Consider the following 17,952-nt stretch of genomic DNA (forward strand, 5'->3'; position numbering starts at 1 on the left):
TGTATATGCAACTCTCTCACTGGGGCTTGTATAACAACTTGGCTCATTTGCTAACTCTGTGAGCAGCCACGAGACTCAGCGGTGAGAAGGGTAGCTTCCATAAACAAAATACGTCTAGAGTCGGAATGATTGGAGCTTCATCCAAACCGGAACGTTGGGATGGTCCAATTCAGGAACATTGATTGCAGTGTAAATACTAACCACACAAAATTATCGGTCGCCAAAAAATGACAGATTATACACCAGTATAAAATTTTTAAATTTCCAACCTTAACAGTTAGTTGGAAAAAGAAAAACAAAAGGTCTATTACAGTTAAACCAGTCTAAATGTGCACATAAGCATTGGAGCTTGTTTCCGTAGTAACTGTGTGTATCGCTTTACTTATGGCGCTGAATTCCCATCACCAAATAAAAGTAGAACTTCCCTTCTTGGAATCCTTTGTACCAAGAAAATCCTGACTGGCTGACATAACATTCCTAAGTTGAACAACATGGCTCTTCATTTTTAGCCAAAGCCAGAATATGCTTACTAGCAGGACACATTACTTTTGTAGAAAACTACTAAACTAAAATACCTCACAGCATAGCAGTGAAATCTTAACCAGGGCATTACATGTATTCTTTACAACTTTGAGATTCATCAGCCTGCAGGCAGCGACAAAACAAAGAAGCACCCTAGAATCCATTTGAAGAGAAACCTCACATAAGACCATCAAACTCCCAGTATCTGAAAGAAAGGGACGAGGTGTCAAAGATGGACCAAGTTATTTTGAGGGCAGTATGGAAGCTGGAGGCAATGTTAATGAAATTGATGAGATCAGCATGGGTGAAGGAAGCTGCATCAATGCAGTCGGCAATGTAGCGGAGAAAGATTCTGGGAGTGTTACTGGCATGAGCTTGGAACGTGGACTCTGCTACACAGTCAATGAATAGTCAAAGTAGTGCCCATGGAAACACCTCTGATTTACTCCTCCCCTTGCCCACTTACCTATTCTGGATCTGCCCTCTTCCTCCCCATCCCTGATGATGGGTCTTTCCCCAAAATGCCAACTGATTACCAAATTTCTTGGTGTTCACCTGACGGAGAATCTCACCTGGTCCCTCAACACCAGCTCCATAGCAAAGAAAGCCCAGCAGCATCTCTACTTTCTGCAAAGCCTGAGGAAAATCCTCCTCCCACCACCCATCTTCATCACATTCTACAGGGGTTGAATTGAGAGCATCCTCAGCAGCTGCATCACTGCCTGGTTCGGAAATTGCACCATCTCGGATTGCAAGACCCTGCAGCGGATAGTGAGGTCAGCTGAGAAGATCATCAGGGTCTCTCTTCCTGCCATCATGGACATTTACACTACAAGCTGCATCTGCAAAGGAAACAGCATTATGAAGGACCCCATGCACCCCTCATACAATCTCTTCTCCCTCCTGCCTTCTGGGAAAAGGCTCCAAAGCTTTCGGGCTCTCACGACCAGACAATGTAACAGTTTCTTCCCCCAAGCTATCAGACTCCTCAATACCCGAAGCCTGGACTGACACCTTGCTCTACTGTCCTCTTTATTATTTATTGTAAATGCCTGCACTGTTTTTGTGCACTTTATGCAGTCCTGTGTAGATCTGTAGTCTGGTGTAGCTTTCTGTGTTGTTTTTTTATTATGTAGTTCAGTCTAGTTTTTTGTAATGTGTCATGTAACACCATGGTCCTGAAAAACATCACCTCATTTTTACTATCCACTGTACCAGCAGTTATGGTTGAAATGACAATAAAAGTGACTTGACTTGATTACTTCAATCCCTGGATGCTGCTGATGAGTTTCGCCACCATTTTGAGTATGTGATTATGTGGGCAGTGGGCAAAATATTCCTCTGGTGTTTGTAGATCTCGAACTGGAGATCACTTCACCCTGCTACTTTGTTTTTGACCCACATTGTCATCATCCAGGTCCCCCACTTGCCTGTATTTTGATCTTGCCCCTCGTTAACCTCCATTCTGGAGTTTAGGTTATGATGATGGGGTTACTGCCTATGGTTAGAGCTTGGGGGTGTTTTATATAGGGAATCGGTGCTGTGATTTGGGTGTTGTGCAGTAACTCTTTGGGGGATGTGGAGCGAGGGCCAGGACCCAGGGTAGAGTTAGGTAATGGGGGTGGAGGTTTCATGGAGAAGAAAGTCGAGGTGGGAATTGGCAGTGCGGGTTGGCAGGAATGGTATGGGGCTTTGCAGTAGCAGGGAAGTTTGAAAGAGGAACTGAACTGCTGGTGATGTTGGGTGAATTTGGCCCCCTGCTGTGGAGAGGGCTTGGGTTTATGTGGGTGTGTAGAAGGGTTGAAGATGTTAGGTTTAGGGGTAGGCTAAGGACTAGGGATGCCAGAGGGGTTGGTGGGCCTAGTGTTACATAAGCCTCTTTGTAGGGGTGTGACTTGGGTTATTTGGGGTGCTGTCCAGTTTAGTGTGGGTGGCAGTCCATTGGAAGTTAGGATTAGGGTGAAGGGTAGGGTTCGGGATGTTTGTGGGGTAGCGCAGGTAGTGTTAAACTGCTGATCTGGGGTGAACAGCTCCCTGTTGTGGAGAGGTCTCGGGTTTATGGGCAAGTGTAGAAGGGTTTGGAGAGGTTAGGTTTAGAGGGAGGGCTGGGAGGTGGGGCTGCAGGACCTTGCAGTGGAGGGGGGAAAGGTTTGAAAGAGGACCCAAAATTGATAGTGAAGTGTGGTGAATGGCCCCTGGTGGAGAGAGAGCAGGTTTACGGGGGGGGGGGGGGGGGGGGGGGGGGGAGGGGTGTAGGAAGGATGAAGTTGGTAGGTTTAGGGGTAGGGCCATGGAATGGGTATGCAGGACTCTCCAAGGGGAGGGGGAGAAGAGTGGTGTGAGTGTTAAGTAGGCCACTTTGTGGGGGTATGGCCAGGGTTATGGGCTGTTGAGGGTAATTTTCATCACTGACAGAGGGTAGTACACATCACAGGGGTCACATCACTATCACTCTTTTATCGACCATCAGTGGGGCAGACAGAGGGTCTGAGCAGGCAACACAAGACATTTTCAGTGCAATAACTGTGATCAAACACCCTTGTTCAGGATGAGGGTCTGCAGTTTGTTTCTGGAGTCAGAGCTTCTCAGAACCGGATGAGTTGTATTCAGTGACGTGTTCAGAGCAGGTCAGGGCAGACGTGGGGAGCAGCAGCATTTCAGACTGGGTCTGGGCAGCAGATTCCCCAGACGGTGGGTGTGTCAGGTGATCACCGGCCTCCTCCGGCAGGGCTTCCTGGAACAGGAAATACAGACGGTCTCTATCAGTTGTACACAAACTGACATTCCTCCCTGCAGGAGTGGGAGCACAGTGCAGGAACACTGCTCAGTGTGAGAACACGGAGATGGTACACACTTCCCCACTCCAAGCCTACCCACTGTGCTCAGTGACACCGGCACCGACGGAGATTAATAAGGCCACACAGAATTCAGCAGAACCCCAGGATCCTGTCCAGTGGGACAGGATGGAAAGTGGAGGGAATATGTCGACTTTGTAAAGATCATTGTTCAGACAATCCTTGGGAGTCTACACACGGTTCTGGTCACCATGGTGAATTAAAGGTTCACACTGAATAGTCACAGATCAGAATCACAGCAGCGGCTGGGAAAGGGAAGTCTCAGGGAGGTCCTGTGGGACAGACGGTTACAGGCGTGTTTGATGGGGAGAAGATACCTCTAGTTGTGTCTGGAACTGGACACAGGGTCATTAATACAGGGTAATCACTGAGAGATCAGAAAGAACTCAGGGGAAACTTCTGGAGAAGCAATCCACTACCACATTCTGTCTTCTCCCACACAGACAATTTCGAATCCAGCTTCCAACCTCTCTGAACCCTCTGAACTAACCTCCCATGTGGGACCTTGTCAAAGGCCTTACTAAAGTGCATGTAGACAACATATACAGCCTTTCCTTCATCTGCTTTTGTGGTAACCTCCTTGAAAAGATCTACAAGATTCGTTAAACATGATCTACCACGCACAAAGCCACACTGCCTATCCTTAATCAGCCCTTGGCTGTCCAAATATTTGTATATCCAATCTCTCAGAACACCTTCCAATAATTTACCTACTACTGATGTCAGGCTCACTGGCCTGTAATTACCTGGTTTACTTTTGGAGCCTTTCTTAAACAACGGAACAACATGAGCTACCCTCCAATCCTCTGGCCCATACCCGTGGCTAAGGATATTCTAAATAGTTCAGCCAGGGCCCCAGCAATTTCTACACTAGACTCTCTCAAGGTCCGAGGATATATCATGTCAGGCCTGGGGGATTTATCTACATTTATTCGCTATAAGGTAGCAAGCACCTCCTCCTCTTTAATCTCTATATGTTCCATGACACTGCTGCTTGTTTCCCTTCCTTCCATATACACTCTCCAGTTTCCTGAGTAAATACTAATGCAAAAAAAATGTTTAAAATCTCCCCCATCTCATGAGGCTCCACACATAGACGACCACTTTGGTCTTCTAGCGGACCAATTTTGTCCCTTACTATCCTTTTACTCTTAATAGACTTGTAGAAACCCTTCAGGTTTACCTTCACATTATCTGTCAAAGCAACCTCATGTCTTCTTTTTGCCTTCCTGATTTCCTTCTTTAGTACTTTCTTACATTTTCTATACTCTTTAAGTACCCCATTTGTTCCTTGTTGCCTTTACCTGCTATACACCTCTTTTTCTTAACCAGATCGCCAATATCCCTTGAAGACCAAGGTTTCCTATACCTGTTAACTTTGCCTTTGATCCTGGCAGGAACATGCAAACTCTGCACTCTCAAAGTTTCGCCTTTGAATGCCTTCCACTTACTGAACGCATCCTTGCCAGAAAACAACTTATCTCAATCCACTCTTCCTAGATCCTTTCTCATTTCCTCAAAATTGACTCTTCTCCAATTTAGAACCTCAACTTGAGGACCAGACCTATCTTTATCCATAATTAACTTGAAACTAATGGTCACTGGACCCAAAAAGTTCACTGACACATACCCTATCACCTGACCTGTCAGGAGGTTCCCTAACAGGAGATCAAGTATTGCATCATCTCTCATTAGTAACTCTATATATTGATTTAGAAAACTTTCCTGAACATATTTGACAAACTCCAAGCCATCCAGCCCTTTCACAGTGTGGGAGTCCAAGTCAATATGTGGAAAATTAAAATTCCTTACTATTACAACTTTGTTTCTTACATCGGTCTGCTATCTCTCTACAGATTTGTTCCTCCAATTCTCTCTGACTATTGGGCGGTCTATAATACAACCCTATTATTGTGGTCACACCTATCCCATTCCTCAGCTCCTCCCATATGGCCTCTGTGGACAAGCCCTCTGGTATGTCCTGTCTACGCCCAACTGTGATATTTTCCCTAACTAGTAATGTCACTCCTACCCCTTTCATCCCTCCCCCTCTATCATGTCTGAAACAATGGAACCCTGGAACATTAAGCTGCCAGTCCTGCCCCTCCTGCAACCAAGTCTCACTAATAGCAATAATGTCGTAATCTAATGTGTCAATCCACGCCCTAGGCTCATCTGCCTTACCTACAATACTCCTTGCATTGATATAGAAGCACTTGAGAATATTTCCACCACATACAAACCTTTGATTACTGTCCATACATGCAGTCCTCACTTGACCTTTATCCTCCTCCACCTCACTATCTGCTCTAACACTCTGGTTCCCCTTCCCCTGAAAATCTAGTTTAAACCCCCCTCAGCAGAACTAGCAAACCTACCCGCAAGGATGTTAGTCCCCCTCCAGTTCAGGTGCAAACCGTCCCATCAAAACAGGTCTCACCTTCCCTGGAACAAAGCCCAATTGTCTAGAACCATGAAGCCCTCCCTCCTGCACCATCACATATTTAGCTGCATTATCTTCCTATTTCTAGCCTTACTAGCACATGGCACGGGTAGCAAACCTGGAGGTCCTGTACTTCAGCTTTGCACCTAACTCCCTAAACTCTCTTTGCAGGACCTCCTCCTCCTTCCTATCCACGTCATTGGTCCCTATATGGACCACAACATCTGGCTGGTCACTCTCCCTCCTGAGAATACCGAGAACTCGATTCGAAATATCGCGGACCTGGCACCAGGGAGGCAACAGACCATCCAGGATTCTCGATCTCTCCCACAGAACCTCTTATCGGTCCCTCTAACAATCAAATCCCCTATCACTACTGCTCTCCTCTTTTCCCTCCTTCCCTTTTGAGCTGAGGGTCCAGTCTCGGTGCCAGAGACACAACCACTGCAATTTGTCCCTGGTAGGCCATCCCCGCCAACAGTATCCAAAACGGTATATTTATTATTGGTGGGAACAGACACAGGGGTGCTCTGCTCATTCTGTCTACTCCCTTCCCTCTCCTGAGTCACCCAACTTCCTGCCTCCTGACTTCTGGGGTGACTATCTCCCTGAAAGTCCTGTCTGTTTCTGCCTCTGCCTCACGAATGATCCGAAGTTCATCCAGCTCCAGCTCCAGTTCCCTAACTCGGTTTGTCAGGAGCTGCAGCTGGATGCACCTTTTACAGGTGTAGTCATCAGGGACAATTGTACTATCCCAGACTTCCCACATACTGCATACGGAGCACTCGACTGCCCTAACTGTTGCCACCATTACCTACTCCTAAGATAATTAAATTAATTAAAGGAACTTACCCTGCATTACCTTACTGGGAGCAAGCTCGTCCTCAGCCTCTGCTCACCGAATCCTCTTGAGCCAAAGCCTTGAAGCTCCACTCCTACCCTGAGCCGCTCCTCACTGGCCGCTCCTCTTCAGTTACCCCTCCTTTTATTTGTCCTTGCCAATTATCTCAAGTACTCACTCGCTCAAATCAACTAATCAACACTCTCTTTAACCCTTCACTTGCCCTCCATGCTCCTTTTTAAAGCACACTCACCTGAGCTGCATCCCAACACTCAGCGCTCTCACGAGCCCCTCGCTCCTCCTCCTGCTGTGACCGGTCCTCGATCTCACTGTCCCGAGTCCCCACTCCGCACTCCTTTTTAAAGCACACTCACCTGAGCTGCATCCCAGCACTCAGCGCTCTCACGAGCCCCTCACTCCTCCTCCTGCTGCGACTGGTCCTCGATCACACTTGTGCATTCTCATTTGAATTATTTATATACAATAAATCGTTGTCAACAACAGCCCCAACACTGATCCCTGCAGCACACCACAGGTCACCGGAGACCTTCTGAGAAACTACCTTCAACCATCTCCCTGCTTCCTACCGCCGAGTCAATGTTGAATCCACATAACTGTCTCTCCAGGATTTCATGAGACCTTTCCTACCAGACCAGCTGACTATGTGAGATGTTATTGTAGGCCCTGCTGAATGGACAACATTCTCAGCCCAAACCTCATCCACAATTTCAGTCATTGAACAAACAGCTCTGAAGAGGTGCAACAAGCCCAACTTTCAACGCACAAAGCCATTCGAACTCATTCTAATGTGTCTATCCAAACGCTGGGACATCCTATCCCTCCGATTGCCCACCAGTAACATCCCACAGTTGACGTCAGATTCACCAGTTTGTCATTCCTTGGCTTATCCCTTCTATCGTTCTTAAACTACGGAACAACATTGACCTCATTCCATTCTTCATTCCCAGTGACAAACGATGAAATGAATATCTTTAGCCTCCCACAGAGTCCCAGGAAGCACTTACTAAGGCTCTGGAGTTTTATCCACTAGAAATCATGGTAAGGCTGCAAATACCTTCTCCCTGGGAATTTGAAGGTCCCTCAATCCGTCTTTACCTGCTTCCCTCATCTCTTGAGCATTCATGATTTTTAGTAAATCAGATCAGCAATCAGTAAACAATGAGGAGAATTATTTGTTATAATTTCAACCTATCTGCTCCGTCTCAAACTACAGACAGTCCAGCTGATCCCTAACAGGAACTCCTCTCTGGCAAATAACCTTTTCAATCTTTACTTAGCTGTAGAATCCCCTGGGATTTTCCTTAATCTTATTTGTAAGATCCACCTCATACCCTCACTTTGCCTTCCAGATTTTCCTCAAGTGCATTCTTGATATTTTTATAGTCAGCATGAGGTTGACTTGTCCCCAACAATGTATTACACACAAAATGCTGGAGGAACTCAGCAGGCCGAGTAAAAAGTTTTGGGCTAAGACCTTTCATCAGGGCTCCTGTTAGTCAACACAATGTATGTTTGCTTCTCCTCTCAACAAGATCTTCAAAATCTCTCATCAGTCAGGGCTCTCTAAACTGTCCAGATAGGCATCTACACCCTTGATATGCCACGATTCATGCCCCAGTCCTTGCTTCTCACCGTTACACTGAAGCTTCTCTGAGCTCTTCTTCACTCTTCTCTTGTGTGCAGGTTGAAGTTATCAAAGGATCAGGCTGTTTACTGCACATCAAAGTGGACTCAGTGACCACCAAGGGGTCTCACTGCTCACCGAGGGGGTCTCACTGTTCACCGAGGGGTCTCACTGCCCACCGAGGGAGTCTCACTGCCCACCGAGGGGTCTCACTGCCCACCGAGGGGGTCTCACTGCCCACCGAGGGGGTCTCACTGCCCACCGAGGGGTCTCACTGCACACCGAGAGTGTCTCACTGCCCACCGAGGGGTCTCACTGCTCACCGAGAGTGTCTCACAGCCCACCGAGGGGGTCTCACTGCCCACCGAGGGAGTCTCACTGCCCACCGAGGGGGTCTCACTGCACACCGAGGGAGTCTCACTGCACACTGAGGGGTCTCACTACTCACCGAGGGAGTCTCACTGCTCACCGAGGGAGTCTCACTGCACACCGAGGGAGTCTCACTGCACACTGAGGGGTCTCACACACACATATTAATCAGAAACCTGTAACCTGGGAGTTGGTGTTGAGGTTACCTTAGAACCCATGGGGATTTTCTGTTCTGACCCTCCATCCCTCCCATATCTGCCATCCCAGTGTCTCACTGACTGACTGGGGTACAGTTCTGACAGTCTCCATCACTCCCACCACAGACACACACGTTCCATATGGGAAGTTTACAGTGAAACGTGACGTGTAGCCGGGGAGAGGCAGGTTTTACCCACCGGGACAGGACCCTCCTCTGGATTTTGTCTTGTTGACGAGACTCTGTCTGATGGTCTGAATCACTGCGTGGCCTTCATCAGTACTTGTCCACGTGTCACTCGCTTCTGTCCAAAATATCTGAAAAACATTGGTTCCCTCATGGAATAACCCTGGATCAGTCGTCATCTTGTTTACTCTGAAATCTCCAGATTTCTGCAACAGAATCACAGAGCAAATGTCTTCCTTCCGCACTGTCCCATCTCCTGAAACACAGAGTAAAAGAGTGATTTAGGTATTGCTGTGGAAGGGGTGTGTGTCAAGGGGTGTGTCCCCCCCCCACTGCAGGAACCCACAGGGTTCATCACCCCTGGGCTCAGAACCTTCCATCTGGTGTGTGTGTGGTGTGTGGTGTGTGGTGTGTGGTGTGTGGTGTGTGGTGTGTGGTGTGTGGTGTGTGGTGTGTGGTGTGTGGTGTGTGGTGTGTGGTGTGTGGTGTGTGGTGTGTGGTGTGTGGTGTGTGGTGTGTGGTGTGTGGTGTGTCTGTGTCTGTGTCTGTGTCTGTGTCTGTGTGTGTGTGTGTGTGTGTGTGTGTGTGTGTGTGTGTGTGTGTGTGTGTGTGTGTGTGTGTGTGTGTGTGTGTGTGTGTGTGTGTGTGTGTGTACAACTCAGTCTTCCACCCCCTCTCCTGGTACTCAGGTACAGCACCGAAAGAGACAACACTTCTCCACTGGGACATTCGATCAGCTCTCCACTCAGGTGGACAGAAGATCCACAGACATCATTTTGGACAGAGTCAAGGGAATTGTCTCAGACCATGACCCAGAGAACTTTGCAACAGGATTCCCAGTTCATTGTCTCTCTGCTGTTTGTGGGAGCTTGCTGTGCACCAATCTCCCATCACAAAGAAAATTTTTGTGAACTGCAGAGGTAAATTCGAATAAAGCAATGCACGTGCCTTAAAATACAATGGAAACACACAATAAGTATTGTGCCTCAGGGAGGGGCAAGAGGCAATGGTCCATAAGTCACCAAAAGACAAGAGGACCCTAGGGTAAGGTTTCATTAGGTGGAGTCACAGATTGACAGAAGACGAGTGTATTTACCTGTGACCCACCGCAGGGCTGCTCGAAGATCCTGATTTTCATGAGACACTTTGTACAAAAACAAAACACAGGGAACCCCTGGCCCTTCACACTGGCAGATATTCAGCTCCTTCACAATCTTCTCATGGACGTCTCCTCGACCGTAACACAGCACTGTAAAAGACAGAACCTGTGCTCACTCAGCCTGCCTCAAACCAGGCATATTTCACTCAGGGTGATTCTCAGTAACAGAAAGGAAGGGAGATGATCTAACGTCCCTGTGAGTTCAGAGATGGACACCCACTACGGTGGTGTCCCATGTCCCAAGAACAGGCTTTCAACCAGTCGGGGGTACAGGAGATTTGGTGGGAAGTGAAAGTAAAGAGTTAGTTGTGGTTTGTAGTGACGGGGAGTGGAGTAGGAGTGGTTGGGAGTGAAAGGGTCAGGGAACATTTGGCAGAGGGTCTCAGAGAGTTTAAAGGCTGTATGGGTCAGGGGTGAAACTGACACAGCTACAAGTGAGGTATGGACCTTGGGGAAGACAGTTAGAAAGATACACAGGGTCATGCATAATAATTATTGTGTCTCAGAGAGAGGCAAGAGGCAGTGGTCCATAAGTCACCAAAAGACAAGGGGACTCTGAGGTAAAGTTTCATTAGGTGGGGTCACAGACTAACAGAAGACGAGTATTTATCTGTGACCCACTGCAGGGCAGCTCAAAGATCCTGATTTTCATGAATTTCATTAAAACACTTTATACACAAACAGAACACATGGAACCCCTGGCTCTTCACACTGGCAGATTTTCAGATCCATCACATTCTTCGCATGGACGTCTGCTTGACCATGACATTCAGCTAATCGCTTAATACAGCAAGATAGAGGCCCTTCAGTCTAACGAGTCTGGGAACAGCAGTCTGCCCACCCAGATCCTGCAGTCAGCTTTATCTGCTTCAACCCCACCCGTTGATACACCCATCCAGGTGTACCTTCAATGATACCATTGTACCTGCTACTCCACCTTTCTCTGGGAGCTACTCACCACCCTATGGGTGAAACAATTGCTTCTCATGTCCTATTTAGATCTTTTGCCTCTTCACCCTAAGCATATGCCCCAAGCTTTGGACTCTCCTGAACTGTGGGAAAGACTGTTGACATCCACCTTATTTTGGCCACATGACAATTTGAGATATTTCTAAGTAATTATCACCTCCTGCGTAACAAGAAATAATGACCTAGAGTGGAAACCCCACCGTATTACTCAGTTCTGGCAAAAGTCTTGCAATTCTCTGCCCCATTTCCACTTTAACCACTCATTTCCTATAAAGATGTGACCAAAACTCTACACCGTGTTCCAGCTGCAGCCTCATCAATAACTTATTCAGCAGCAACATAATGCCCTAGTTCTGTACTCAACTGATGAATGTCAGCGTGCTAAATGTTATTTTCTCCCAACATGTTCCTGCAGCTCAGGACATAAGCAGACTTTCTTACTTCTGAAGTGAAATATTTCTCCAAGCTACCATTTTAATTTTAAAATCGTGAAAGAGCAGAATAAAGATTTGGTTTTTGTCTTACATCTACATTGAATCATTGAAACATTCAGTGAAATGCTCATTTGCCTCAATGAACAACACAGTACAAGGATGAGCTGGGGGGAGCCGTAAGGGTCACCCTGCTTCCAGTGCCAACGTAGCATGCCCACAACTTACTAACACTAAGGTTTTTGCACTGTGGCAGGAATCTAGAATACCCAGTGGAAGCCCACTGCAGTCAGAGGGAGAGCACAGACTCCTTAAAGACAGCAGAATGAATTGAACACATGGCCGTCACTGTAAGGTTTATGCTAACCATTGTAGAACATCTTGTGATTTCCCTTAACCTTATCTTCCAGATCCATCCCACACCCTATCTCTCTGCCCTCCAAATTTGCCTCCTGATAGCATTCTTAGTCATTTGATGTTGAGGGATTCACAGGGAAATGACGAATTACACCTTGTCCATCCATAGTTTCCTAGAGCAATGCTTGACCATCTCTCATCTTGCCAGGTTTACCTTCCACTTCGACAGGAACACACTGCCTCTGCAGACTTGATATTTCTCAGCTCCTGCCCCAATCTCTCGGGGCAAGCCCCAAGCCTGCATTCTCACCGTTACAAACAGAAGCATCTCCGAGTTCCAGCTTCTCTTCCCTCGGCTGCATCCTGAAGAAATCGAAGAATCCAATTGTTCGCTCAACACCAAAGTCTCGCTCTGCTGTTCTGGGATGCACACACATCATTCCGAAGCACGGAAACTGGGAATTGTTGCCAAATTGGCCTCAACCAATTTGGTACTGTAAAACTCTGTCCCTCACTCTCTCCTGCAGTAGTCACTGACTGACCGGCTATAGTTCCATCATTTTCCCAGCCAAGACACACATCGGACATGACCCTCACATTCCATGTGGGAAGGTTACAGTGAAACATGAGGCGTGACAGGGAGAGGCAGGTTTTCCCCTTCAGGAAACAAACGTCTTCTGGATCTGGTTCTGTCACTGAGACTGTCTGACAGCCAGAATGGCATTTGGGGACTGGTAGTCAGTTGAGGTCCATTTGAGAATATCACAGATTCCTTCAGAATCTTCTCAAAGACGTCCCTTCGATTGCAACATTGCATTGTCAAACATAGAACCTGTGCTCACTCATCTTGCCGCATACCAGATACAGTTCACAGAGTGATTCTCAGTAACGGAAAGGAAGGGAGGTGATTTAATGTTCCTCTGAGCTCAGAGATGGACACCCTCCGGTATGGATATCCTGTGTCCCGAGAGCAGGCTATGAACGAGTGAGGATTGCAGGAGATCCAGAGGGAAGTGAAAGCAGGAGTTAGTTGTGGTTCACAGTGGCAGGGAGTGGTATAGGAGTGGTTAGGAGTCAAAGAGACGGGGAGGAGTGTTGGGGTTGCAGGGGAGGGAGGTTCCTGACTGTATAAAGGCCGTAGGGGTCAGAGGTGAAACTGACAAAGCTACAGATGAGGGATGGACCTCAGGGAAGAGAGTTAGAACTTCAACTTACTTTCTACAGAATCCCCTCCCTGGAAGTGGTGGGGACTCTAATTACAAGGCCACACCCAGGGAACTAGTGTATGTCATTCAGAGGCAGAGGAATGTACATAATACAGGCCATTCAGCCCATCACTTAATACAGCAAGATTTAGGACATTCATTTAAACGAGTTTTTTAATGATCTCTATGCCCAGCTGGATAATCCCAATTTCTGCAGTTAAATTTATCCGTTCTAACCCTGCCTTTCCATATAGTGCCCCTTCAATGATACCGTTGCACCCGCTGCTCCCACTTTCTCTGGAAGCTCGGTCTAGAGACTCACCACCCCATGGGTGAAAGAATTGCATCTCAGGTCATATTTAGATCCTTCCTCTTCACCTTAAACATATGCCCCAAGCTTTGGGCTCTCCTGAACTGTGGGAAAGACATCCTCGTTATCCTTGCCACACTATGATTTTATATATTTCTACATTATCGCCACCCCCTACATTACAAGAAATAATGACCCCTCCTTATTATTCAGTACTGGCAACCGTCTTACAATTCTTGCTCAAATGATGAATGTCATCATGCTAAAGCTTCTGTTCTCCCAATGTGTTTCTGCGGCTCAAGACATAAGCAGACCTTCTTAGCTTCTAAATTGAGCTAATTTACCCAGGTACCATTTTAATCTTAAAATAGTGAAAGATCAGATTAGAGATTTGTTTTTGTGCCACATCTACACAGAATCATTGAAACATTCAGTGAAATGCATTGTTTGCCTCGATGAACAACACAGAGCAAGGATGAGCTGGGGGCAGCCGTAAGGGTCACCCTGCCTTCAGTGCCAACGTAGCATGCCAAGTAATTACTATCTCTAAGGTTTTTGCACTGTGGCAGGTAGTGGAAATCTACTGCTGTTATGGGGAGAAAGTACCAATTCATTAATGACAGTAGAGGGAATTGCATACACATGACTACCACTGTAAAGTTTATGCTAACCACTACAGAACTTCTTGGGTTTTACCTTAACCCTATCTGCCGTCCATCTCACACCCTCTCTCTTTGCCCTCCTGATTGACCTCCTGATAGTATTCTTAGTCAGGTCCAAGAATAGGGATTTATCCACCAATACACTGGAAGATTGCAAATATTATCCTTTCTGGAAATACGGCCAGTCTCCAAAACATTTTACTTAATTCCCTTGAGTAATCATGATTATCTCCTTGGTGAAAAAGGGAAATATTCACCCATGTCCTGCCGGTCAAGGTAGCCCTGCTAACGAATGAAGGGATCTGCTTACTTAGTAACCACCCTTTTACTCATGATATGGCTGTAAAGTATCTTGGGATTTCCCTTTACCTTTTCTGCCAGATCCATCTCACACCCTCTCTCTTTGCCCTTATGATTTCACTCTTGATTGTTTTCTTAGTCATTTAGCATTAAAGTTTCTCAGTCACTGGCACATGACCAAACTGAACTACGCCCTTCTTGACCACAGCTTGTATCTCTCATATTTTTGTATCCACTGAACAGTCTCACCAAGAGTTCATGCAACATTTCCTACTGGACCAGCCGACCATGCGAGGTCTTATTGTAGGTTCTGCTAAATGGACAACATTCTCAGCCTGAACCTCATCTACAATTCTGGTCATTCTACAAACAGCTCTAAAGAGGTTCAACTGCACAACTTTCCACTCACAACACCATGAAACTCCTTCTAATCAGACTCTGTCTACCCAAATACTGGGACATCCTATCTCTCCGATAGCCCACCACTAACTTCCCCACAATTGACTCCAGATTTGCTGGTCGATCCTTGGCTTCACCCTTCTATTATTCTTAAACAACAGAATAACATTGCCCTTATTCCATTCTTCAGTGACATCGTTTCCCAGTGACAAACGATGAAGCAAATATCTCCGTAAGGGCCTCCACTGTTTCCTCTCTAGCCTAGCATGCAGTCTCAGGAAGCCCTGGAGTTTTATCCACTAGAAATCACTGTAAGGCTGCAAATACCTTCTCCCTGGGAATATGAATGTCCCCCAATCTGTCTTCACCTGTTTCCCTCATCTCTTGAGAAATTGCGATTTTCAGTAAATCAGTTCAGTAAAGATTGAGGAGAAATATTTGTTATAATTTCAATCTATCTGCCCCATCTTAATCTGCTGATCACCCACAGGGATTCCTCTCTGTCTAACCATTGTGTTATCTTTACTGAGCTATAGAACCTCCTAGAATTTTTCATAATTTTATCTGTCAGATCCATTTCTACATCACTTTGCCCTCCAGATTTACTTCAAGTGCATTCTTGATATTTTTATAGTCATCATGAGGTTAACTCCTTCCCAAATTAAACACAATGTATTATGTACAAAATGATGGGGGAACTCAGCAGGCTGGACAGCATCAATGGAAAAGAGGAGAGCCGATGCTTCGGACTGAGATCCTTCTTCAGGACCCCTGTTTGTGAACACAATGTCTGCTTGCCTCTCCTCTTGACCAGGACTTCAATCTCTCTCATCAGCCAGGGTTCCTAAACCCTCCAGGCTCTGTACACAAGAGGAAGATAATACATCTACACCCTTGATATGCCACGAGTCGTGCCCCAACTCTTGCTTCTCACCATTACACAAAAGCTTCTCTGAGCTCTTTTCGCTCTTCTTTTGCAAGAAGGTGGAAGATGCCAAATGATCTGGTTGGTCACTGCACATCGAGGTGGGCGCACTGTACGATGAGGGAGTCTCACTGCCCTGTGGATCCTCGCTTGACCCTAGGGCACAACACACACCAGTCAGAAAACTGTATCCTGGGAGTTGGTGTTGAGGTTACCTTAGAACCGATGGGGATTTTCTGTTCTGACCCTTCCTCCCTCCCATACCCTCCATCCCGGTGTGTCACTGGGATACAATTCTGACTGACAGTCTCCCATCAAGCCCACCCCAGGCACACCTGCCCCAGGGGAGGAAATTGGAGACCGAGAGATGTACAGGATGAGACTATTCACCTAATCATTTAATACAGTAAGAACAAAGTTATTTGCCCAGTGAGTCTGTGAGGACCAATATCCCAGCTGGATAATCCCAATTTCCTGCAGTCAACTTTATCTGTTCTAACCCTGCCTTTCCATGCATTTATCCAGGTGTCCCTTCAATGATACCATTGTACCTGCTGCACCCACTTTCTTTGGCAGCTCGGTCTGTATACTCACCACCCTATGGGTGAAAGAATTGCCCCTAGATCCTATTTAGACATTTCCTTCACCCTAAGCATATGCCCCAAGCTTTGGACTCTCTTGACTGTCATGGTTCCAGTTGGCTGTTCCCCTTTAACATTCCTTTCTCCTTGATTATGCCCTAATTTCAGTCATTGGATCTCCAATTGCTGCTACTTTATTTAATTGCAGTACACCTGGTTTTCAACAGAGACTGAAATAAATACGATGGTGTCACTATCACAGGTTGCCAGTTTGTTGGTCTATTCCCATGTGATAACTTCAGTTCTTGACTGCTTAGACTGTTTGTTCCAAGTTCAGCTCCAGTTTCAAGATATTCCATGAAAACCCTGTCTCTGTGTCAAGACTCCATACCAGAGCTCCGTGTCAAGATTCCTCCAGTCTGCTGTTTAATGTTCGCGTCTATGCCAGCATCCCCAACTCAAACGCTGTGCCAGTGTCCTCCACCTGGGTTCTCCTCAGTCGCTCTGTGCAACAGAACAAACTGGCCATAATGAACCCAGTGGACACGAATCCCCTGCAACAACCCTCACCAGCCAGGGCTCCCCACTGGGCTTGCACAACCAGCTGCTCCGGGATGTCACAGAGAACCTCCATTCCCTGTCAGTGAACAGGTCAACCGAGTATCCGCCCATCTTACCCCGTCAATTCCAGGAACTCTGTCTCTCCAGCCCGTAGTGGTAACGCCCTATGTGTCGACAGCACGACCGCTAAGACAGCTGCACGTACCTGACCAGAACCCTACGCTGGAGACCTGGGGAAGTGCCGGGCTTTTCTACTGCAATGCTCCTTGGTGTTCAAGCAGCAGCCATCCACGTACACCACTGACAAGTCAAAAATAGTTTACATTATGGGGTTGTTACCAGGAAATGCCTCAGCTTGGGCCACCATGATTTGGGATAATCAGCCAGAGACCTGCTCTTCCTTCCCCACCTTCATCTCAGAGATAAAGAAGATGTTTGACCAGCCTGTCCGTGGTAAAGATGCCACTGAGAGTCTGCTCACTCTCTGTCAAAGCTCATGGAGTGTTGCCAAATACTCCGTGGAGTTCCGGACACTAGCGTCCGACTCAGGCTGGAATGATGAGGCATTCCAGAAATGTAAAGGACGAGTTGGCGGCTAGGGATGACACTAACAGCCTGGATTCAGTGATCTCCCTGGTCACCAGGCTGGACAATCGATCCTGAGAACGTCAGAGAAAGAGAAGACCTGTCATTCTACTTTGGCCACCCCACAGCACGCTTTACCATCTTCTCCCAGTGCTAACCTCTCTCATCCTCCCATTCCTGGAATAGCATCCAGTCCAACTGTTTCCACCACCCCGGGAGAGGAACCAATGCAGCTGGGGTGGAGCCGTCTTTCTCCCACAGAGCGACTCCAGAGATTCAGAGCAGGGGATTGTCTCTATTGTGGTCAGTCTGGCCATTTCCGTGCTACCTGTTCCCTTTGGCCACAAAGGGAGGGCTCACTAGTAGAAAGGGTGAGTCAGACAACATTCCCTTCTGTTCCCCAAACCTGGATGCAGATCCAAGCCACTATAAGCTACAACCAACAGTCTTT

General features: G+C 47.0%; 1 protein-coding gene across 14 annotated transcripts in view; it reads right to left on the bottom strand.

Annotated features, from left to right (window-relative positions):
- Positions 1 to 2,759: 2,759 nt before the first annotated feature.
- LOC132393965 (uncharacterized) overlaps positions 2,760 to 17,952 on the bottom strand; it is a 53,934-nt gene continuing 38,741 nt past the window's right edge. For 11 of the 14 annotated variants that reach the window (XM_059969511.1, XM_059969477.1, XM_059969538.1 and 8 more), the window contains 4 exons: positions 15,784 to 15,930; positions 10,154 to 10,306; positions 9,071 to 9,313; positions 2,760 to 3,256 (listed from right to left, as the gene is read on the bottom strand). In XM_059969511.1, the coding sequence (XP_059825494.1) occupies positions 3,231 to 3,256; positions 9,071 to 9,313; positions 10,154 to 10,306; positions 15,784 to 15,930 (569 nt within the window). In that variant the 3' untranslated portion in view covers positions 2,760 to 3,230. The remainder of the gene's footprint in view (positions 3,257 to 9,070; positions 9,314 to 10,153; positions 10,307 to 15,783; positions 15,931 to 17,952) is intronic. The other 3 variants (XM_059969578.1, XM_059969528.1, XM_059969517.1) reach the window with 1 other exon arrangement.

Source organism: Hypanus sabinus, chromosome 1 (genome assembly GCF_030144855.1).
Source record: "Hypanus sabinus isolate sHypSab1 chromosome 1, sHypSab1.hap1, whole genome shotgun sequence".
Taxonomy (NCBI): Eukaryota; Metazoa; Chordata; class Chondrichthyes; order Myliobatiformes; family Dasyatidae; genus Hypanus; species Hypanus sabinus.